Source organism: Panicum hallii, chromosome 9, assembly GCF_002211085.1.
Source record: "Panicum hallii strain FIL2 chromosome 9, PHallii_v3.1, whole genome shotgun sequence".
Lineage (NCBI taxonomy): Eukaryota > Viridiplantae > Streptophyta > Magnoliopsida > Poales > Poaceae > Panicum > Panicum hallii.
This window is the reverse complement of record NC_038050.1, coordinates 66,310,008-66,334,478: the sequence shown is the minus strand read 5'-3', so window position 1 is coordinate 66,334,478 and position 24,471 is coordinate 66,310,008. Positions and strand designations below refer to the sequence as shown.

The following is a 24,471-nucleotide window of genomic DNA, read 5'->3' as shown; positions in this document are numbered from 1 at the left end:
TCCACTTTAGATACGCTGTCTCCAAATTCAAAATTATTACTCCCTCCGTTTTTATTTACATGTCGTATTAGATTTGTTTCAAGTCAAATCTGGCTAACTTTGATCAAATTTTCGCAAGAAAAAACTTGTTTGTCCAATAACAACACAAGTGCCCAGTGATATGCGATAGCTATAATGTTATACTACTATTACATATGTTTATATTTAAAAAGCGCATTCTTGTCATCATTATCCAGTTATTAGAAACAATATATCATTAAAAACTCGTTTGACAATGTTTAGCTATAGTAACCTTCAAGCAAAGCCATATGTTCCGAGTGAGAGGATTGTGGCCGAGGAGATGACACAATGTACGTGCTAAATAAAAATCATGATATAATAATCCTTTCATCCATGACCATAGGGTATATATGTTCTGTTAGGGAAAAAAAACTGCTACAGGATCAAACTGCTACAGGATCGAAAGTACCTAATAATGCGAGTCTATCCATATGGGTCAAATAAATTTCAAAATACATCATATAAAAAGTGGACGGAGGGTACCATGGTACAGTACGATATATGCCATTAGTCACGCATCGCACGTGTCGCAAGACACGTCGTCGTCCGTAAGAGCACGTCGTATTCGAACAAACCACTGCGTTGTTGACCAGCCAGGCGCTAGGCATATGGACTTTCCCCTTTGCTTGCTCAGTGTATTGCAACGCGACCCGGCCTGCGGTGCACCGGGCGAGGGAAAAGTTGACGAATTTAGAGGCTGTTTGATCTCCGGACTAAATTTTTCCCGTCATATCGGATATTTAACACCAATTAGGAGTATTAAATATAGAATAATTATAAAACTAATTGTATAATCGAGGCTAATTCGTGAGATGAATCCATTAAATCTAATTAGTTCATGATTTAGCAATTTTGTGCTACAGTAAATATGTGCTGACGATGGATTAATTAGGTTTAATAGATTCGTCTCATAAATTAGTCTCCATTTATGCAATTAGTTTTATAATTAGCTCAAATTTAATTCTTTAATTAGCATCCAAACATTCAATGTGCACCGGACTAAAAATTAATCCGTGAATTCAAACAGCCCCTTAAAATTCCGTTTGGTGTGCAACGTACGGAGGCAGCCTATTGGAAGCACAACGTGCACCCGAGGCTACAAACCCCAACCCACCTTCCACTTGCTCTCAGATCATCTCGGCATTTGACCGAGAGCTGGCTGGATTCTCTGCAGCCACAGCCCCTAGGTCAATCAGATATCAGAGTCAACGGGCCATGTCAAGACTCCATGTTTTTTTTATCTAAACTGATCTGAGATATGCATTTCATATATGCACAGCTAAATCACCATCAAAAGGCTCATGATGAGGTTCAGCATATCGAGCACAGAAAGATCAACGTTGCCACTTTGCCTAGGACCATCTACTGAAATTGAAACTGAAAAGACTTTAGATAAATCCTCCAGATAATGATCGCCCAAAAAAAATCTCCGCTAAAGTCCAAGACGGACGCTGCGTTAAACTGGCTTTTCGCTTTCAGAAATAGCCACCCGCAATTCCTGCAGAACCGGGTCCTGTCAGCCAGGGCTAGGAGCAACTCAACAACAAACGCGTAGCCTACTGTGTCGACCCAAGCTCAGCGAATAGATAGACCTAGAGAGGAGCACAGGGATCCAAGTGTCCACCGGATCCGACCCCGTGGACTTTCCCGTGCGCCGCGCGTGATCGAATGGGCTTTCACTTCCCCTCCAGGCTCCAGCCAGCCAGAGAGCCGGGCGGCCGGCCGGCCCCCACCCGCACGACGTCGCGAATGGCCCGCCTCCACTTGTCGGCCGAGCCCACTTGGCCTCGCGCGCCAACGCCTCGCCGACACCTGTCCGCCCGCCCCCCGCCCCCCGCCCCGGCTATAAAACCCGCGGCGCCGGCCGGGCGCACCCCGAGCCACGGTCACACGGCTGCATAATTGTGCCCGCCCGCCGGCCCCCGGGGACGTGACACATCGCACGCACGAAGCCTGCCTGCCTGCCGCTTTTGGCTCCGCCCGCCGTGCCGCCCGTGAGGCCGGCAGCTTTGCATGAGGAGGCGGAGGATGGGGGCACTGCACGTCGTCGGCGAGCCCAGGGTCAGCTTCCAGCAGCCTCCTGCCGTCGCCGCCGCCGGCAAGAGCGGTGGCCACGGCCCCGTCGTCGAGGAGATCCACGGCCTCATACGCGTCTACAAGGACGGCCACGTCGAGCGGCCCCCGGCGATCCCCGACGTGCCCTGCACGTGGGGCGGCACGGCGCCCGGCGCGCCGGGCGGCGTCGCGGCGAGGGACGTGGTGGTCGACCGCGCCACGGGGGTGTGGGCGCGGCTGTACGCGCCGGTGGCGGGAGGCGGGCTCCCCGTCGTGGTGTACTTCCACGGCGGCGGGTTCTGCGTCGGCTCCGCGGCCTGGAGCTGCTACCACGAGTTCCTCGCGCAGCTCGCCGCGCGGGCGGGCTGCGCCGTCATGTCCGTGGACTACCGCCTCGCGCCCGAGCACCGCCTACCCGCCGCGTTCGACGACGGGCTCGCGGCGGTGCGCTGGCTGCGGCACCAGGCGCAGGCGGCCGCGGCCCCCGACGAGGTCTCCTGGTGGCGGGCCCGCTGCGCCTTCGACCGCGTGTTCCTCATGGGGGACAGCGCGGGCGCCAACATCGCCTTCCACGTCGCCGCGCGGCTGGGCCAGGGCCACCTCGGCGCGCTGTCCCCGCTCGCCGTCAGGGGCGCCGTCCTGGTCCAGCCCTTCTTCGGCGGCGAGGTCCGCACCGCGTCGGAGAGGACCATGGCCCAGCCGCCGCGGTCCGCCCTGACGCTCCCGACCTCCGACACCTACTGGCGCCTAGCGCTGCAGGCCGGCGCCGGGCGCGACCACCCCTGGTGCAACCCGCTGTCCCGCGCCGCGCCGAGCCTGGAGGCCCTCCCGCTGCCGCCCCTCCTGGTGTGCGTCTCGGAGGCGGACGTCCTGCGCGACCGCAACCTGGAGCTGTGCCGGGCCCTGCGCAGGGCCGGCAAGGGCGTGGAGCAGGCCGTGTACGGCGGCGTCGGGCACGCGTTCCAGGTGCTGCACAACTGCCACCTGTCCCAGCCGCGGACGCAGGAGATGCTCGCGCACATCAAGGCCTTTGTCAGCGCCAGGTAGCCGCCACCGCCGCCGCCGCTGCTAACACTATCTCGCCGTGTTTGTTAATCCATCGTCCGCCTAGCCCAATCGAAGAGTGGATGCCGTGTAAGCAACCCAGCTTGTGAAGTCACAAACTTTGAACTACGTGTACTCCAGCTAAAAGCGTCCAATGCCCAACTCGGATTGTTGCAGTCGTAGCGGTGTCGGAAAGCAAAAGCCTTGGCAGAAAACAAAACAACAAAAAAGAAGATGTACATGTACGATGTGGTCGCTCCATGTGTGTGTGTGATTGCTGCGCATTTCTTATTAACACGAACAAAGCCCCTGAGTCCTGATACTGTTTTTAACTCGCCTGCCGTCGTCATCGACCCATGGTGTCGCCGCGAGGAAGGAAACCCACGGAATGTCCAGGGCCAAATCATTGCCTCCCCCTTGTCCGCTTTCTGCTTTCCGCGGGCATCATGAGCCGAACAAAACAAGTGTTTCTTTCCCTGTCCGCCTCCGCTGTTCGGAAAGGCGATCGTCACCGATCAGGCGCCCGGGTAGCTAAATGGAGGCCGGCTTTGCTAAATTACTAGACTACACAATCCTCCCAGGCACGGTCGGTCGCCACGGGCTACTCCATTTGGCGACGGCATGGAATCTCTCCCTCTCCCTCCCTCCCTCCCTCGCGAGCGAGCGAGCGCCATGATGGGCAGGTGCCTTGCGCCCCCAGGCCATCACAAGATGCCCCGGCTGCTGCAGGCCCTGCTGCTTCAGAGAGCACAAGCAGGGCTAGGCCGCTAGTGCTACCAGGGACCAGGCACACAGGGTGTCAGCTGGGTCGATCGCGCGCGTCGTCCCCCGCTGGTTGCGCGCGCGCGTGCCGGAGAGGGAGGGGTACCTCGAGAACATGGTTTGGCGGCAGAGCTGGCTCGTGAATTGGAGCGCGCGCGCGCACGCAGCGTTCCGATCATTGGCTTGGCCGGGCTCGCCACCAACCGCATCATGGCCGCGGCTGATTTTGCGTGCGGGCAGGCCAAACCAGGCATCATGTATGATCATGTCCGGGTAAAGGTTCAGGAACGCGCGTATCTGAAACAGGTAGCGCGCGAGAGAGGGAGAGTGTTGCTTCGTCAGATTTTTTCGTGAACGATCGATGGTCGGTCATGATTCCTGTTTGTTGTACCAGGCCGGTCAGAACGCTTTACCAAAGGGTAGTGGATGTAACAGTGGCGGATGCAGGGGCCCGTAGATGTCAACGAGTCTGCTATCCGTTTTCAAGGTGGACTAGAGGAGGTTCAGACATGGTTATCTGAAAACTGACAGGGAGCACTACTGATCAATGCTAAAACTCTGAACTTTTTTTTCCCTCTCCCATTTTGTCATCTCCCAACGACAATGGATCATTCAGCGGGTCGGAGTCGGAGCACGTCTCTGTTCAGCTTTGGTTTCCTTTGGAAATGGCGCTAAAGCTCTCGGAATCCCGTTACGAATCCGCCGCGGGACGCCTTTCCGGTCAGCGCGGCGGTGAGCGCATGACACCACTGAAAGTTTTTTTTTCCTTCCGGCAGATCAATACCGGCATGGCACCGGAGGCGATCACGATCCGTTATGCCGACGGCGGATATCGGAGATCGGCTTGTACCCCCGCCCGAGAATCTCAATCTGCCCTGCAGATCTCCCGAGAATCCTGACCTCACCTCACCCCCGCCCGCCTGCTCTCTCGCCACCTTCACAGTACTGCCCGGCCCCGGTCAGAGAGAGAGCCGTTGCGTTGCGTCGCCATCTTGTAGTCTTGTTCATGTTCCTCACCAAGACATCGCCGTCGGACGAGGCGAAAAGGCTTTTGTTCCTGAACAAACAATATTCCCAAATCTCCCGCTGATGGAACCGCACGCCCGTGCGGGCGCAGTCTCCCGCGCGTGCGGTTCGTGCGGGCATTTTTTGTTTGCTTTCTGCGATCGATCTGTCAAACCGACATGGCGGCGATGTCAAACCGAGATGCTGGAACGCAGTGCGATGGTCGTGGTTTACTGATAGGCCGGCTGATCTTATCCCATTTGCTGCCCATGCTTTGGAGCTTCGTCAAGTTGCGCACATGTGTTTGAACTTTGAAGATGCATGCATCGATCAACGGGCCGGGTACAATATCTTTGAGCAGATCATATGAAGGAATCGGAATAGCTCGAGAAGGGGTGGGGGGGGGGGGGAGGAACGGAGACGAAGCATTCAGGCACATGTCGCCGAAGCAACTAAGCAAGTGATGCTGGATTGGAAATGCCGACCGAGTTGGGACATATCCTTCTATCTTTCATTCAAAAGAGAGGTGATCTTGGCTGAGAATGATCACGCTGTGGCCTGTGGGCACATTAGTCTGGCCTGGGGAATGCATCACGCGGCATCGGCAGCAAAGCTTCACGTACTACTGTCTTAGGAACTCGAATCTCTCTGAAAATCTAGATTGAAAAAAGAAGCAAGAACGTGGCATGCAGGATGGAATAATCCTTCATGGGGAGAACGGATGGCCTGAAGACTAAAAATAGCACATCCGACAGGATCAGGTGTGAACTGAAGATCATTGGATCGAGAAGAGCAAGGGGTGTTGGCGAGGAACAAAGGCGCGCTTAGAAAGCCTGATGACGAAAAGACGGGGAGGCGCATCAGGAATTCGTCCCCAATGGCACAGATGCGTCCATGATGATGAGTGCCAAAGCAAGGGCACGCACGGGTAAAAGCGGCCGATCTAGATGGCGTTCAGCCCGGCCAAGAATCTAGCGCTTGCCGGGTGCCAACTTGACAGACAGGGAAGCGCGCGGCATCGGCCACTGCTGCTTTGGGTCGGAAGGCCTTTGAGGCTTTGACCGCGGCATATTAGAGTGTCATGTCCTCTTCTTCGTCCACGTGGTGGATGCATCGACTGGCTCCATTATGGACACAAGTAGGAGCTTCGCTTTTGGAATATTGGAGGCCACTGATTGACCGGAGAATCCTTATTCCGAAGAATTTGATCGCATTTGGCAGTTGGATATTCGCGTTGCATCGTCCTGATGCACATAACCTTGTTCTTCTTCTTCGAGGACTGTAGTTTATGCAAGGAAACATCAAGCCATGCACTAGCTAGGAGGTGAAGGGCAACAAGTGTTAGACTCCGAATTTTCACTGGCCTATCACAGAAGAGAGATGTTCTAAGTGGACTTGCAAGTCTCTGGACCCTTCTTGAGGAACCTGTTGTAGGTGGATGGAAGTAACCACTTTTAGGTGAAGAATATGTGGACACTCTGACCACACTTCAAAGGCAAAACGAGGCCTCAAATTGCCTGAAAGGATGAAATCCACTCACCCCAGCCTACTGAGGAGTGAGGAAGAAGGGAACAGAGAGCAGCAATCCAAAATCCCCATTTTTTCCTCTGCTTTTCCTTTGGAGCGCCGGCCGGATATTTCTTTGCTGCTGTTGCTTGTGCCGTGGCGAGCATTTCGCAGAGGGCTTGCTCCGCCATCGCGCTCGCGTTGTCCACCCTTACACTACCGTACTGCCTTGCCCAGCTCCGGTCGCCGCTCGTCGAGCCCCCTGCCGCCGCGCGACATGTCACCGGTCACCATGTAGAGTGCTGCATTGCGCTCACGGCCCTAGCTCCTGGAGATGCTGCAGCCTGCAGGCAGCGGAGGCAGTGCCGTCGCGGGTGGGTCAGAGGCTCAGAACGAGCGGGGCAAAGCAGCGACGGGCTGACCATCTCATTGGTTAGGTTACTCCCGTTGGCTTCTCTTGAGCTGAAGCCACCAAGCGCACCGTGCGAATGCACCTCTGCGCCTGCACTGCACGGCCGGCTCGTCGCCTTGCAGGTCCCGTGCGTGCCTGCTCCAACGTCTCCGTCCTCTTCGGCCGCCTCGGCCCTCGGCGTCGTCTTCAAGTGCGCCGAGCTGGAGTGCTTTGTCAGGCAACCTTCTCCCTCTCGCCTCTTCTTCTCTTCCGCCTCTAGTTTCTAGACTAGTCCCTGCATTCATCTCGTTTTTTTACGGAAGCATTCTTCTCGGAATTGCAATGCTGTTGAGCTTCTGGTGTGATTTAATCCAACATTTAGTTTGCTTGTATTTGTGTGTTGTAATTTTGACGGCCAGTCGAACATATATAGTCAGGACGAAACAGCCCCAAGCAGATTAAGTGAATTATCCTGTGTTCCTTTTCCTTTTTTTTCCCATTACAAGTGAATACTTGAGGTATTAGAATCCTATCCGCTGTACTAGCTTCATAGTATTGTTTGTCAGCTACTCAGATCTCTCCGGGTACGTGTAGGCATAGCGTAGCTGCCAACGTGGTGTTTCACTATTTTACTTTGGGTTCTTGATAATGGTATCGAGGGTGTGTTCGTTTCCTAGGCTCTAAATTTTAGACCCATCACATCAAAAAGAATCTTATCATTTAGAAGTATTAAATAAAGTCTAATTATAAAACTTTTTGCACAGATGGATGCTAATTCACGAGACAAATTTAATGAGCCTAATTAATCCATAATTTGCCACAGTGGTGCTACAGTAATCATCCGCTAATCATGGATTAATATACCTCATTAGATTCGTCTCGCGAATTAGCCCTGGGGTTCTGCAATTAGTTTTATAATTAAACTTTATTTAATATTTCTAAATGATAAGATTCTTTTTGATGTGACCTCTCTAAACTTTAGACCCAGGAAACAAACACACCCTGAAATTGACGTGTAAAATGTGATCTGCTGCGTACCTGTAATTGAATGTGACCATTGACGTGATCACTAGAAATTAGTGTCGTATAAGGCTGGGAGATTATTGGGAAATGATCTTGAACAGTTGATTCAGAGGTTGTGTTCTGTGTTTGTTTGTTTCGATGTATACTTGTGTTAGCAGTATCCAATCGTATGTACTTGTTTCTTAGTTGTTAGTGTTATTTGGCAGATCTCCTCAGTTATGACTTGACACTTGGATAATTTCTTGCTAAAAAAAAGAACTTGGGCAATTCATTACCACAGCAGACGTTGTGTGCAGCTACTAGGGGGTATGTGGTTCATAATGGTGCCCTGCTGGTTTGGATTCAGACTTTGGGCATCATTGCCTGGTTAGCTATCTGATTTTTCTAAGCTTTTCTATTCTGGTCCCTTACTCTGAAATGTTTACATGTTGATGATTTGCTGAGGAATCCAAGTATATTTCAACAGTGCCATTCAGAAAGACACTATCAGGAACGGAGGAGCCATACAAGGAATCTGCTTGGAGTTTTACGTGGGATCGATAAGGTTAGCGTTGTTTCAGAAAATATCAGTCACAGGGTAATTGCACACTAAACTCGATGTTGCTCCACTCTCAGTTACTTGGAAGTTTGTCTCATGAATTGGCAAGTTGGCTTTCCTTCCATGCCCACTGACTGGCTGGCTGAGGGATGCAGCACCAGTTGCTTATCCTTAGGTGTTTGCACCATGGATGGGCCATAAGTCCATAAGGAAGGCTGGAATGTATGCTCTTCCCTCAAAGTTGCAGCTGTTGAAAAAATTGAGTGAACATAGTGATCGATCACGATAGTGACCAATCTGCCCGCACCTCACGTCCCCACCGGCCTACCCCGATTCTCTACTGCTAAAAAGAACGAAGTACTCTTCATTTTGATTTTTATAGGTTAATAGATTTTGATATACATTTAGACATACATTATATCTAAATGCAAAGAAAATCTTATAATCTAGAAAATTAAAACAACTGCATTTTAAAACTGAAACGGAGGGAGTAAACGCTTTCCCCTCTAATAAATCTGCCTCTCTAATACCAATCTGCCCGCACCTCACGTCCCCGCCGGCTCACCCCGATTCTGAAAACACAACCGCTCACGAGCGGTTCACCTGCTCGCCGCCGGCTTCCCCCTCGCTCGTCGGCTTCACGAGCCGGCTCTCCTCCGCGCGAGGTCGACGGCCTGCCGCGCCGCCGCCGACATGCCGCGCCATCGCGCCGTCGTCCCGCTGAGTTCCCCCTTATCGCCGGCTTCTGATTAGAAATCCCCGCAAAATTATTCCGCTCGCACTATACCCCTCCTTCCCCTCGATCTCAATAGTTGTTCTGCTCCCGTCGGATCCCGCACCACATCGCCACACCGCAGCTGAGAAGATGGCGACGATGATGTTCACGGAGGGCCTCGACGAGTCGGCGATCAGCTGGATGGAGCAGAGGGAACCGACTCCCCACCCCCACGCGCCGCCGCGGTCGTCGCTAGCGGAGCGGCCTCCGCTGGGGCAGGTGGCACTGTGGTAGCGGCGCTGCCGAGATGCCCCGCGCGGCACGCTCGTGCTGCGAGCGTGCGGCACAAGCACGGGCATCAATTCTTCTCGCCAAGGGGCTGCCGGTCTGCCGCTCGTGCGGACCACGGGACACGCCACTCGGGCTTGCTCGGCCCTCCCTCCGCGCTCCTCTCGGTGGTGGACTCTGACGAGTGGGAGGACATGGAGGAGGACAGCGTCACGTCGCGGGGATGTCCAAGGACTGCTACGACGGCAACTTCTCCGAGACCGCCGACGAGGCGTGCTCCAGCGAGGCAGCGTCAGAGAGCGTCTCCATCCTGCTGCGGATGGCCATGGACTGCTGCCCCGGAGAGTGGGACGAGGAGGTGACGTCGCAGCTGAGCAGGAAGGGCGGCGGCGGTGGCGGGATCGTACGGGACCAGGCCAAGGAGTTCCAGCGGGTGGAGGTGTGTGCGGCGGTCGCGTTCGCGGCGGGGAAGTGCGCCGGGGCACAATATCAAGTGGACTCCAGCTCGCATGTAAGGCTTCTCTTCTGCAGCGAGTGATAACTTTCTCCTGTTTCCACAATGAGCATCTGGGACCATTCAATTATGCAAATATACTTTTCGATGCTTACATATGTATGATGATCCGAAATTAGCTCCCCATAAACGTGCAAGTTTTCATTTCATATTCAGGGGTCACTATTTTGAGAAGCATGAGTTTCAGACACCAGTGCCTCTCCAATTGCTGGGGACGAGGAGGAGGTCATGTTCGATGCAGTAGGTGACACAATATAATCAAAGAATTTTGTAATAGGTTTGATTTGAGTGTTGATGCTGCAAACAGAGACGGCTGAAACAAGTGGAGGCCTTGAGAGGACTGGGCTATCATCAATAGAAGATTTACTGGCACATGTCCATGAGCTTCCTACGAGGTAAAGCAATCTGGAGATGGTAAATTGCAGTATATCATTTGCACTTTGGAATAACTCTGGCTGACATTTGTTTTTTCCCTGTCATGAAATGCAATTCAGCTCAAACATTATTGAAGATGGTATTCAGATGCCATATGCCGAGAATAAATAATTCATTAGCTCAGATACAGAGCTTCAGCGTTAAGTGATTTTTGTTTTACCCGTGACTTTACAGTTTTCGGGATGCGTGCATGGTGCTGCGAAGTGCCTCTGCGTATGGAACAGCTAACGCATGAATGAGACATTTTGCTTTTGAGCACGCAGCTTATGTGGTCTTTTTTTTATGAACAGAATACAGAATTTTCCGCTTCATCCCAAACACAGCAGTCAAGTTGACGGGAAACAAGTGTATGATAAGGATATAAGCTGTACCATAAAGAGAAGAAAGCTTGTTAGACAGATTGAGATCGAACTATCGAAGGTATGGATAAGCAATAGCTTCAGCCTTCAGTACAGAACATTGCTCGTCCACCTCTATTTCTCCCACGTTGTACCAATGCATTGACAAATTCTTGAGAAGCATTAACAACCAAGGCATGGAAGAACTTTAAATATGGGAGGATGGAGTTCAGAGGCTCCAATTGAATATCATATGAATACTCCCAAAACCCTCCAATTGAATTTCATATGAATACTCACAAGACCTTTGGTGAATTCAAGGTTGGTGTGTCCAGATATACTGACCAAGTGAATATATTCTGGCAGTATCTGTCTGTATGTATACCGCAGTTGCGTAGATTGCAGTCTATTGTATCTTAATCGGTGTATCGTCAGCTCCCTGTTATATAGCCCTGTAAAACAACTTATACATCATGAATGTGGGTGGATCTATCGACAGCGTCCTTTCAGTCTTTAAATTTGTATATTTTGTCCTTTTTAGCAATTTATAAGTTCTGGAGTAAGCAAAACACATGGACAATGACCCTTGGATAAGACTAAACATCTCATGAAAGGTTTTATGGCTCTGTTGCAACGTACGGGCATTCACCTAATTTACAACAAAAGCTTAAGTGCGAGTAGTAGATCATCTATTACTGATATGCGAGGATCTTGTGAGCTAAGTTGTGTAGTTATCTTTTTAAAGCACAGCCAGGAGTTCAAATATGCCACCTAAATCTCTTTCCAGTTGCCTTTCAAGAAAAAAAAACTGTAGTATTTTTCACCAGCTAATAGTAGTTTCTGCTTCATTTAGGACGAGGACGACCTCGCGTCAATCTCAACGAATAGTCAAGATGTTGTACTGCGAATAAGAACTTTTTCTCAGGGCCGAAAATTATTCTGAGGACTTGCTCAGTTGTTACTTCAGCTCATCTTTCTGTCGAAAAGCAGTAGCCTTTTCTCATTCTGACCAGGCAAAGCTCCTTTTACTACTTGGACGGATCTTCAGCGCTCCGGTTGAAATTGACACTTCTTTTTACAGATTCCCCTGCCCGAAGAATCATGAAAAACAGCGCTTCGTTTATCCAAATGTACAGTGCGATTGTATTCGTTGAAGGAGCGAAGGATCACTAGTATTGTAGATGCCCTTATCGCCACAAAAACTAAGGGTCTCTGATTATCACCCTCTTTTCACTTCTTTTGACCGGTATCTGGCGGGGTGGAAAGCTCGTCTTCTCAGCACTGGTGGCCGCATCGTTTTGGTGAACGCTGTGCTTGGAAGCCTTCCCATCTACTTCATGTCCTCAACTCTGCTCCCAAAGACAGTCAGGGAACTGCTTGACGCAAAGAGGCGAGCTTTCTTCTGGACCGGAGAGGACAAGTGCAATGGAGCTAACTGTCTGGTGGCCTGGAAACGGGTGTGCCAATGTCGTGAAGCTGGAGGGCTTGGAATAAAAAAACATGGAAGATATGAACCACTGTCTGCTGTTGAAATTCATCCACAAACTCCATGAGAACGACCCTCTGCCTTGGAAACGCTGGTTCATTTCCCACGCTGGTAGCGACTTCAGTGGCAATCCGGACTCTTACTTGGCCAAGCTGGTCCTGGAGGAACTGCCCCGGTACAGGGCTCTGAAAAAAGTTCGGATCGGCGACGGTGCACACGTTTCATTCTGGCACGACAGATGGTTGATGGACACTTCTTTAGCTGAACGCTTCCCGGCCCTCTACTCCCACCACACCAATGACACGATCACCGTTCAAACGGTGATGGACAACTGTTGCGACCCCGGCTTACGCGCGCTGCCCATGCCGACCCGCCGCGGAGATCACTGATTGCCTCTCCCAAGTCGCTCTGCATGACGAACCAGACGTTCGTATGCTTGCAACGGCAACATTGGAACCCTTCACCACACGAGGCGCCTACCACGCACTCCATGCCTCGGCCGTTGTGCCTCCAGCTTGACGGTGAGCGGAATTAGCCGAACAAGCTGTCCGACCCTTTGCGCTTGTGATTTGCCAGCGACGCTCTTGTGCGCTCCCACCAATCGACTGGGGTCATTTCGATTTTTTTCTTTTCGAAATAAAAGCCATTTCGATTTCGTGGCTCTAGATCGGGCATTGGATGTCCAGCCTTGACATGATTTCCCACCAGATTCCTGCCGTGAAAGAACAGGATACAGGAGCCAAGGAATTGGGCCACCACCCACCAGGATCTGAGCACTCGTATTGGGCTCCTGATCCAACAGTGCGCAAGTCGCAAGTGTGTCAAGCCCGTGGGCCGTGGCGCAGCCTCTGCGATGAGCCCGTCCAAAGGCGCCGTCGGAATGCAATAAGCGCGCGACAAAAATCTAGATCTTCAATGCCGTCCAGGTCTTTATGAGAAGATACCGAGGAACTGGAAAAGCCAAACATAATCAAAGAACCAAGTTAATGCAGGACCATCTAAAATCAAAATCGTATCAGAAGCCCAACCTGGCCAGAGCTACGTGCACATACAATCACTGGAGCGTCAGCTCGCTGGACGAAATTCCATCCTAGCTGGAGCGTTAGCTGGAGCCTGGAGGGTTTTTACTTTGACCTTTGAAAATCGGGGAGCGAAAATGGTCAAACCCTGGGCACGGCTGCACATATATATACACACGATTCCTGCTCACGATCTAAACACCAGTGCCAAAATCAAGTATTCGACGTAGCAATACCTGTCACATCCACAAGCCCGTCTCGTCGATCGACCGTCCATGGAGCTTAGATTGCTTTATAGCCGAGGCCGCCGCCTCCTCGTGCGCCTCCTGCTCCTCGCCTGCGCCTGCGCCGGCGAGCACCGCCGGCGGGAGGTGGGGGCTCCTGCATCGCAGCATCGGCGTGTCGGCGATGCACATGCAGCTCCTGCACAACGACCGCGTCATCATCTTCGACCGCACCAACTTCGGCCGCTCCAACCTCTCCCTCCCCGGCGGCCGCTGCCGCGTCAACCCGCGGGACAGGGTGCTCCCCGGGGGGGGGGGGGGGACTGCACCCCGCACTCCGTCGAGTACCACGTCGCGTCCAACTCCTTCCGCCCGCCCTTCCTCTTCACAGACACCTGGTGCTCATCGGGCACCGTCGCGCCCGACGGCACGCTCGTCCAGACCGGCGGCTGGCTGGACGGGTACAATAACACGCGCACTATGCCCGCGTGCGCCGGCGACAAGAGCTGCGACTGGTCCGAGAAGCAGGACACCCTCGCCGCCGGCCGGTGGTACGCCACCAACCAGATCCTCCCCGACGGCCGCGCGTTCACCGTCGGTGGCCTCAACCAGTTCAGCTACGAGTTCTACCCGAAGGCCGACCCAGCTGACAAGTCTGCCTTCCAAATTCCATTTTTGGAACAGACGAGGGATCCCGTTCTGAACAATCTCTATCCGTTCGTGCACCTCAACATAGATGGCAACCTTTTCATCTTCGCCAACAACCGCGCCATCCTCTTGGACTACAAGAGCAACAAGGTCGTGCGGACGTACCCCGTGCTGGCCGGCGGCGACCCCAGGAACTACCCCAGCACGGGCTCGTCGGTGCTGCTCCCGCTGAAACCCAATCCCACCGAGGCCGAGGTGCTGGTTTGCGGCGGCGCGCCAAAGGGCTCCTATCCGTCCAGCCGGCACCGGCACGTCACCCGCACCTTCGTCCCGGCGCTGGCGACGTGCGGGTGATGGGCGACAGGATCCTGCTCCCGAATGGCGCGGAGGTCGCGATCATCAACGGCGCGACAGACGGCACCGCCGGGTGGGACGACGCGCACACGCCGGCGTACGCGCCCGTCGTCTACCGGCCCTACCACCCGACGGGGGACCGGTTCGAGCAGCAGGCCACGACGGGTATCGCGCGGATGTACCATTCCTCGGTGGTGCTCCTCCGCGACGACCGGCTGCTGGTGGGCGGCAGCAACCCGCACCTCTACTACAACTTCAGCAACGTGCAGTTCCCCACCGAGCTCAGCCTTGAGGCCTTCTCGCCGGAGTACCTCGACCCGTCCAACAACATGCTCCGCCCCAGGATCCTCCACCCGTCCCCCACCGGCGCGGCGGCGATTGTGACCTACGGGGCGAAGTTGATGCTCAAGTTCTCGGTCCCGGCCTCGGCAAGGGGAAGGCGCGGCGGGCTGGGCGAGGTGTCGGTGACGATGGTGGCGCCGTCGTTCACGACGCACTCGTTCGCGATGAACCAGCGGCTGCTGGTCCTCGAGGTGACCAAGATGGCGGCGGTGCGCGTCCGGGCCGGCACATACTACGTGTCCTTGACGATGCCGGCGACGGCGGTCCTGGCGCCGCCGGGGTACTGCATGGTGTTCGTGGTGAACGGGCTCGTCCCCAGCCCCAGCGAGGGGATCTGGGTCCACATACGATGAGAGCGACTGGAAGGATTATAGAATGACTTTTGAATTTATAGTGATGTTAAATTAAATTTCCATTTGTCGAACTGATATTGGTGGGACAAAAAAACCTTGTGTCGGTAATGGTAGCGTTGACAGCCATTGACTCCCTGCGTTGACTCCTAGGTGTCCGCTATACTTGTCATACCAGGGTGTTGTGGCAGAACCAACCTGAATTACACCAGCTCAAGTACGCGAGTCCACTCTGGAGGGCTCCAACATGCTTCAAACGGTATAATCCTTTGGCCTGTCGGGTAACGTCCCGATAAACCACCGAATGCAGGATCAAACAAGGTACCTCGCACGAAGGCGAGTCCAGAGATACAAATGCCATCACATTTTACATCACAGGCAGTTATATTACATGAGTATTCACAAGTGACATAAATTCCCAACTGAGATAAGTTATTACAAACGGTTTAAGTTTTAAGTCATGCAACGGAGTTTAAAGCACGGGCATATCACTCGGAGGGGTCTGCGTTGGCCGGGGACGGGTCCCACTCCACGGACCAACCATCAGGCGGAGGGTAGGGCCACGGTACAGGCAGAGCTGAGTCGTCAGGGGGATTACCTGAACAAAAAGTTACAAGGCAAGACTGAGTATTCTAATACTCAGCAAGGCTTACCCGTTCATGGTATACTTAGCCATGTAACTAGACTTATGAAGGCTTTTTCAGGTTTTGGGTAGAGTTTTCAGCTGAAAAGTAACAAAGAGTAGATCCTTAATTTTAACTTTTAGCTTTCAAGTTCTATGTGATTATCCATTCTAAATAAGCACCTATAGCTATTCAAGCATGGTAGAATCTTTGGCCAAACATCATCTTTGATAACCGTATAATTGTTCTTGTTACTCTATGTGGTAAAGGGATCAAGCAGTCTCCATCTCCGCGAGAAACGGACGATTCCTGAACCGAATTTCAGCCTTGCAATAGTAAACCTAACTCACACGCTTGGAACATCCAACGATTGTTCCGAAACAACCGTTTGCCTTTCATTTCGACTCGTGGATTAGAGCCACCACAAGCAACTGCAGGACCATACGCACATCCAATGTGCAGGACGTACATCTGTAGAGCGACTACACGACCGTACTTCTGGTTGCCCGTCAACACGTATTCCCACACATCGAATCGAGTAACAGGAAAAACCAAAATACGAGTGGTGGAAGGTATGTCCACTCCTCAGCCTGATTGGTTACTAGGGTTACCGCTTACCATATTTCGTGGTATGTGGCTAGTACTTTCAAACGCTTAACCACCGCTACCACACACTGCGACCTTATTAAATTCAACAATATAGACGGGGTATCATCTTAAACATGATACCTCACATAAATCCCGTCTGTCATTCTTATAATGATTACAGGAATGTAAACATTGCAACTCCTATATCGCGCGAGTGACAGGAGATCACCCAACTTTTACCGGTCCTATTAGTAGAGCGGCTATTCGAACTCAAGTACTAGTATTCAATACATTGGTTCCTAGGAAAATGTAACTAGGGTTTCTCATGCAATCCCTAAAAACGTAATGCATAGATAAATATAAATAATATAGTTTGCAGTGTAATAAATTAGAGGTTATATCCGGGGCTTGCCTTCTTGAGTGGGGTTGGGGCAGTAGTGTCAAGGTTTTCCGAACTTTGGTTTGGAACTTCAGTTAGTTCTCCGACAGTGTTCCCGGGGTCTTCAAGAACTTCCACTTCCTGAGCCGGGATCAGCTTGTAATCTCCGTCGGCGAGAGTAGTCGAGTCTACATGATATGCAAAGTCATAAGTTAAGGGATGCATAATTTTTTATTTTATTTCACGATAAAGTTGCAATTCAATGAAAATATAATTTACTTTGTACACTTATTATTTATTTCTCTACTGGGCAGTCATTTATCGGGTATTAATTATTTTATCTAGCTACATTAAGCAACAGAGTTGGTTATCCTTATTATTTAATTAATGGCATGGGATAACATGTTGAGTTGGTTTTAAATACTAAAATAACTATATTGAATAGCTTTATTTATTTGCTTTTCTAATTATTTATATTAACTCTAGGTTATTATTAAACTATGGACTTATCATAGCATGTTCTAATTGTTTTGGGTTGATCTGCACTTGACCCTAGGTTGGAGATTTAGGGATAGGCTATACTATTCAAGAATAGTACTTCAAATTATTTCCATGATTTTTGAACATTTAAAACCATAGATATTAAATATACAAGGTTAAATAGGTATTATTCGTAATTAAACTCACATATTAAGAAAATACTACTCAAATAGTAGGTTAATTATTTTTCCTAAGTACTACACATCAAAACAAGAGTAATGCAATTGGTTTCACATTTTTATCATTTTTCTACTATTTATTATGCATTTTCTTAGCTTACAACTACTTAAACTAAACATTTAAATTAAAGCACAAACTATTCAGAAACTGAAAGTCAATCCTTAAGGAAAGTTGTAGATGTTAAAATGAGGATTCTAACAAATTTTAGTTTGTATTTTTGTGATTTTTCCTTGATTTGATATGGAATTTAAAAGTTGACAGCACAATTAACATCAGGAGGTCCCTAAGGCACTATTCACACGAGTCTTAAGACTTGCAGATAACCCCCTGGGTTTTCAATTCTTCTAAACTCAAGGTCCTCGACCAGAGGCAGAAGGGGAGCAGGGGTTGGACGACCATGTTCCGGTGAAGGGGGTCACCGGCGGCGAGGTCTGAGGGGAGGGAAAGTCTTAGGGGCTCACGGCGGTTCGATTGCACCACGTGTCGAAGGTTGCGGTGGTCGGGAAAGGGGATCTCGACGAGAGCCCGAAGCGGCGGCGGAGGGGGCAACGACGACGGCAATGCTCCGGCGGTCAACACCGGCGAAGAACCTGCACGCAAGCACCAGTGAGTCGTGGGGAAGGTATTGGTGCCGTCAATTGGGAGCATAAGCTTCGGATTAGAGGCGACTGGTGGAGGCAGTGACGATGGCGGTGGAGGCAGACGCCGGCGAGCGTCGGGGAGTTGATGCAGTGCACTAGAGAGCCAATGGGGGAGTCGTATAGCTTCACGGGGTCGATGTGGTGCTAGCTGAGGGGTTGTGGTGGCGCGGGAGAGCCCGGAGTGAGCTGCCCACGGTGAACCGAAGGCGGCGGCGGAACTCAAGCTAACCGGAGCTGTGGAAGATGAAGCTCGGGTGCGAGAGGATGAAATTGATCGGGCTGGAGAGCACCAGTGGATCACGGCGGTGCTCTAGCAGCTCTGGATTGGGGTTCAGAGGGAGCGAGGGCAGCTGGCAACGGTGGGCAGTAGGGGCGGCGGAGGTCCGGCGAGGAAGTTGAGCTCGGGAAAGGAAATGCTGGGGAAAATGAAGTGCGGCAACGAGTAAACAAGGTCACAGAGTGATCGTGGAGCGCGTCTTAAGGCCGGAAGCGATGCTACGGTGCAAGCAGGAGCTGTCAACGGCGGCGAGGGCGTGGCGGCCGGTGGACGGCTCGGGAATGCGTGGCGCGCGCGGGAGGGCAGCCGGGGAGGGGAACAGGGCCGGGGCAGAAGGAGAACGACGCGTGGAGTGCATCCCAGCAGGAGGTGGCGAGGCGACGGCGGCAGAGCGGCGGCCAGAGGCGAAGCACTGCCTGAAGCAGAGCAGAGGAGCACGTGCTCGAGGAAGAAGAAGAGAGGGGAGGGGGTCCGGGGGACCTATTTGGAAATCTCAGAAATCACAGGGACCTCTTGGTAAACTAAATTTTTCCACTAATGTAGAGGTCTAATGAGAAAATGCCCAAAATGAAAGTTGTAGAGTTTTTCAAACTCTACAATTTTATTTTAAGGCTCAAGTTCAAAAACTCAAAGTTTATAGCTTTACATGTTAAATTTTTGAGTAAATGTAGAATTTGAATTCTTTTGTCCTTACCAAGGTGGATTTGATGAAATTTTGGATATGTTTACAAGTTTTCATGGGATGTCATGATGACTTGTATTCTTACATGTTAGCCCTTAAGTAAACATGAAAGTTACTTTTACACTTCAACTATTTTTCATAAAAGGCCCTATGATTTTTATTTTAATCACACATAGGTCCCTGTTTTTACTTAAAGGCTTATTTTCCTTACGATTTAACCTATCTTTTACACTTTCTTTCCTATGGTAATATAAATTTGACACCTAGTATTATATTTATCCTAGGTTTTAATGCTATCTCCCATTTCACCCAATTAACACTCAAGGAACTATATTTTACAGAAATTACAATTATATCCCTAGTCTTTTGTAGTACTCACATATACCATAGCAAGCATACATATTTCACACTAAAACCTAGTGTCTATGTTTCTAATTACTTGAATGTTACAGGTGCCCAACAACAATACACCAGTCAAACTACAACATGATACATTAAGCTATTATTGTTAATGTTTTTAGGGGACCTCAAATATATGAGACTCGAATGACTCTCTAAATAAACATAGCGGAATGAAAATAAAAATAGATTTTAATCCGTGCTTGCTGCATCGCTGGAGCGAGATGCTTGAATGTTTTATGACCAGAGGATTGGTTTTTAAGTGCTTTTGGTATGGTTGTCTGGCTTAGGCTTTTTTTTCCGACGACATCTCTTTTCCTCTATATTAATATATGAACGGAAAAGCTCTTGCCAGTTCCGTTTCAAAAAAAAAGATATTGAATAATAGCATCAGTGGTACAAAAGCAACACGTTTTACTCCCATTCTAAGCCTGGCTAAGTTATCATTCGTTGAAACTATCCCTCTTCTTACATACACATGGAAAGTTCAATATTTACACGATTCTTTAGTTTAATATTCTCTTATTCACATTTTCTTCCCTATTCATGTTAAATAGTGTTTTTATACATCGGATGGACCAAAAATAGCAAGGTTTGGTGCAGATTCCATTTAATATCTTTTGTTCGTGACAAGGTGCACAACCTTCAGTTTCATGTTCTCTTTCTCATATTTTCTTCCCTATTCATGTTAAATAGTGTTTTTATACATAGGATGGACCGAAAATAGCAAGGTTCGGTGCATATTACATTTAATAGCTTTTGTTCGTGACAAGATGCACATTTGCTAAGTCTGGCAACGAAAGTGAGATGCCACTCTACCAACTTAATCCCCAATCTTTGCTCTCCGAAAAGAAACTTTTAGAGGCATGCTACTCATGCACAAAGCATAATACACACTTCTTTTCCTAAGAGAAAGCCCCCGATACTGGTGACCACTTGTCTCGAAATATACCTATTAGTCATCATATCATTAAGATGAAAATTTTCTAAACTTAAGAACCACCACTTTATTTTCATGAGTTCTCTCAAAAAATGCGAGTCTCTTGGTTTTCACTTCAATTTGAGCTATTGTTTTCTCTATCATATATTTTTCCTTCAAAAGGGTTTGCCAAATACCTCCCTTCTTAATGGGCTTGAAAATTAAAGCCATCTGCTAAGTAAACACTGGTTAAATATGATTATACATCATACATGCATATTTTTTTAAGATGCATGCACCCGGTTTTGCTTATCATCTAATATTCGGGCTACTCATTGATTTTCTTACTCTCTTTTTTTTTGCTATTTTTAACACTCGTAGAAGCTTCATTGGCAACGTGGAAATCGAGCTGCTTTCTTCCAGTCCTGGAGGTCTGGAAATGATCGTCGAGACCTAGCAATCACGGTGGGCGGTGGCACCCGTTCCCGCTTTTAAAACGAACAGGAGGTCCGATCCGAATTTCCAGCTCGGCGAGCCACGGTATGGTGAGCGCCATAAACCGCCAAGGCCCGACGCGGCGCTCCATCGCCCGTGCCCCATGGCCAATCGGCCATACGATTCGCCCGAACACATCCACTGTTCGTTCTCGTCACGTTCCGCCGTTTGTTTGCTGCTCTTTTCCTTCCAAGCACGACGCCGCGAACCCGGGCGGAGCCCATGGCGTCGTGTAGGGATGGCAATTTTACCTGCGGGTGCGGGTACCCGACCCGATGTGCGAGGGTATGTTAATGAAATTTTACACGCGGTATAGGTACGGGTATAGAATTCTTACCCACGGGTACCCGATGGTACCCAAAATATAAAAATTATAACCTGGTGAACTCATATTATTTTAAAATTTTATGTCTTATTTTTTCGTGATTGTATAAACTACCCAGACTGATAATAAGATTGTGTAAAGTAACAAATGTGAAAGTGACATTGATATTTTGTTTATCGTTTGCAGTGAAGTCTATGCATCATTGTTGCATTTTTTTAGACGAAACACTTAGCTAGAATTTCATGCATTTACTTACATACAACTACAAAATAGATGCAGAACATAAGAAAAAAAAAGTGCAGAATGAACCGTTTAGTTCTCTATTTTACTATGCTTTGCATTAGCTTCTATGGATGATAAATTTAAAATGTGCTAGTCTATATGACCAAATGATATGTTATTTATGCTATCATTAATAGATTCGATGGGTACCCAAAACCTGATCCGTACCCGGTGGATACGGATACGGGTATAAAATTCTACCCGCTAGACTTTGTGGGTACAAGTATACCTTAGAGTTTCGGGTATTCTTACGGACGGGTATTTACTCTGCCGCACCATACTTGATCCGTTGCCTAGTTGGTGCAGGCAATGTACGTACACTACCTCGCTAGCGCGACCCCGGCAGCAAGCGGATACTCTTCTCTCCGCCGCATGTTGCCACATGCGGTCGTCGCGACGCGCCCCGGCAAGGCAGGCAGCGCAAGCGACGACGCGAGCCGCCGCGCGGGTCGTCCAACCCGGGGGCACCTACTAGCTATGTGCCGGTGGTATAGGACAGTCGCCATGGGAGTCTCCGTTTGTCTCATCTCGTTACTGTCACGTTCCGCAGCTTGCAGTGGGGCTAGCCACTAGTACGATCCTTTTGCGAGCCTGTGCTGGCTTCTCCATGGCGTTTTCGCGCATCCCGCGACGCAAAGCGGGGATCAGATTTGTTCTTGTTCAGGGGTGCACGGTTCGATCTGCTTTCGTATCCAGATGGCTACGGGAGGTCTAGCTCTAGCATCGACGAAGCCCGACGTCGCGGTCTCCGAACAGTGTCACGCTCCGCGCGGGCCACCATGGATAGATAAGCTAGAGCTAGGCACCAACACCACCACGTCATGCCGTGTTCTTGGATGGACCATGCGCCGACCACCATCCTGCAGAACAGGGGGGGCCGACGCACGCGAACGGGAACAGCAAAATTACCGGGCCGGCCGTTGGTCAGCTCATGAAAAGATGCTGCGAAAACCAAACATCATTAAAGAACCGGGTTAATGCAGGGCCATCTACGCCAAATCAAAACCGCATCAAAGAACCCCTAACCTGGCCAAAGCTAATCACTGGGCCGTCCCGGCGAAATTCCATCCTCAAGAACCTGAACGTTAGCTGGAAAAGGTTTAATGCTTAACGTGTGAAAAATCAGGCGGCCAAAATGGTCATCAGATTCGTTCAGACCCTGTGCACGGCTGCGTATATATACAAACACACACACGCTTGCTGCTCACGGCCTAAACACCAGAGCTTAGCCAACAAACAGAATCGAAAACGACTGTCCCTGATTCGACGCCGCAGCACCGTGCTATCGTTACGTTCACGAGCCTGTTCCGCTGATCCCCGCCATGGAACTTAGATCGGTTCGGCAGAGCCGTGCCCGCAACCTCGCTCTCCTCCTGCTCCTCACCTTCGCCGGCGGCATTGCACCCGCGAGCGGCGCCGACGGGAGGTGGGAGCTCCTGCAGCGCAGCATAGGGGTGTCGGCGATGCACATGCAGCTCCTGCACAACGACCGCGTCATCATCTTCGACCGCACCGACTTCGGCCGCTCCAACCTCTCCCTCCCCGGCGGCCGCTGCCGCGTCAACCCGCGGGAGCGCGTGCTCCCTGCCGGGGACTGCACCGCGCACTCCGCCGAGTACGACGTCGCGGCCAACGCGGCGCGCCCGCTCTTCGTCTTCACCGACACCTGGTGCTCCTCGGGCACCGTCGCGCCCGACGGCACGCTCGTCCAGACCGGCGGCTGGAACGACGGCTACCGCAACGCCCGCACCATGCCCGTGTGCGGCGGCGGCGGCGACGAGAGCTGCGACTGGTCCGAGCAGCAGGACGCGCTCGCCGCCAACCGGTGGTACGCCACCAACCAGATCCTCCCCGACGGCCGCGCGTTCATCATCGGTGGCCGGAGGCAGTTCAGCTACGAGTTCTACCCCAAGGCTGACCCTTCCGATACCTCTGTCGTCCAGATTCCATTTCTTGTACAGACGAGGGATCCCGAGGAGAACAATCTTTATCCGTTCGTACACCTCAACATAGATGGCAACCTTTTCATCTTCGCCAAGAACCGCGCCATCCTCCTGGACTACAAGAGGAACAAGGTCGTGCGGACGTACCCCGTGCTGGCAGACGGCGACCCCAGGAACTACCCCAGCTCGGGCTCGTCGGTGCTGCTCCCCCTGAAACCCAACCCCAACGAGGCCGAGGTGCTGGTTTGCGGTGGCGCGCCGTCGGGCTCCTACAACTCCACCAAGGGCGGCACCCGCATCTTCGTCCCGGCGCTCACGACGTGCGGGCGGATCAAGATCACCGACTCCTCGCCGGCGTGGGTCATCGAGACAATGCCGTCGCCGCGGGTGATGGGCGACATGATCCTGCTGCCGAACGGCGCGGAGGTGGCGATCATCAACGGCGCCGCGGACGGCACCGCCGGGTGGGAGGCCGCCAGCACCCCGAACTACGCGCCCGTCATCTACCGGCCCGACCACTCGCCGGGGGACCGGTTCGAGGAGCAGGCCGCGACGGGCGTCCCGCGGCTGTACCACTCCTCGGTGGTGCTCCTCCGCGACGGCCGCTTGCTGGTGGGCGGCAGCAACCCGCACATCTACTACAACTTCAGCGACGTGCGGTTCCCCACAGAGCTCAGCCTGGAGGCCTTCTCGCCGGAGTACCTCGACCCGTCCAACGACATGCTCCGCCCCAGGATCCTCAACCCGTCCCCGACCGGCGCGGCGGCGAGCGTGACCTACGGGGCGAATCTGGCGCTGAAGTTCTCGGTCCCCGCATCCGCGAGGAGGAGGAGACGCGGCGGCGCCGGTGGCGGCGGCGGCCTCGGCGTGGTGTCGGTGACGATGGTGGCGCCGTCGTTCACGACGCACTCGTTCGCGATGAACCAGCGGCTGCTGGTCCTCGAGGTGGCCAAGACAGCTGCGGTGCGCGGCCTGGCCGGCACGTACTACGTGTCCGCGACGATGCCGGCGACGGCTGTCCTGGCGCCGCCGGGGTACTACATGGTGTTCGTGGTGAACGGGCACATCCCCAGCGAGGGCATCTGGGTCCACATACAGTGA

General features: G+C 51.6%; 3 protein-coding genes and 1 pseudogene across 8 annotated transcripts; all 4 read left to right on the top strand.

The window, feature by feature from the left end:
- The first annotated feature begins 1,926 nt into the window (after window positions 1-1,926).
- Window positions 1,927-3,482, top strand: LOC112875732 (probable carboxylesterase 17). The gene has a single exon (XM_025939687.1). It carries the CDS (start codon window positions 2,074-2,076, stop codon window positions 3,160-3,162), a length of 1,089 nt encoding a protein of 362 aa, XP_025795472.1. The 5' UTR covers window positions 1,927-2,073; the 3' UTR covers window positions 3,163-3,482.
- A 4,424-nt stretch (window positions 3,483-7,906) lies between these two features.
- On the top strand, window positions 7,907-11,192 carry LOC112872685. 6 transcript variants are annotated; one of them, XR_003224719.1, is made up of 4 exons: window positions 7,907-8,212; window positions 8,313-8,390; window positions 8,462-9,898; window positions 10,058-11,192. XR_003224719.1 is itself a non-coding variant. In XM_025935759.1 (2 exons), the coding sequence occupies exons 1-2, from the start codon at window positions 9,611-9,613 to the stop codon at window positions 10,070-10,072; spliced, it is 303 nt and encodes a 100-aa protein (XP_025791544.1). In that variant the 5' UTR covers window positions 8,872-9,610; the 3' UTR covers window positions 10,073-11,192. The 6 variants fall into 6 exon arrangements, 1 of the variants encoding a protein (XP_025791544.1); XR_003224717.1 differs by having other exon boundaries at window positions 7,909-8,390; XR_003224718.1 differs by having other exon boundaries at window positions 8,198-8,212; window positions 8,313-9,898.
- A 2,262-nt stretch (window positions 11,193-13,454) lies between these two features.
- On the top strand, window positions 13,455-15,100 carry LOC112878089 (annotated as a pseudogene).
- A 7,649-nt stretch (window positions 15,101-22,749) lies between these two features.
- Window positions 22,750-24,471, top strand: LOC112877858 (aldehyde oxidase GLOX-like). The gene has a single exon (XM_025942232.1). It carries the CDS (start codon window positions 22,750-22,752, stop codon window positions 24,469-24,471), a length of 1,722 nt encoding a protein of 573 aa, XP_025798017.1.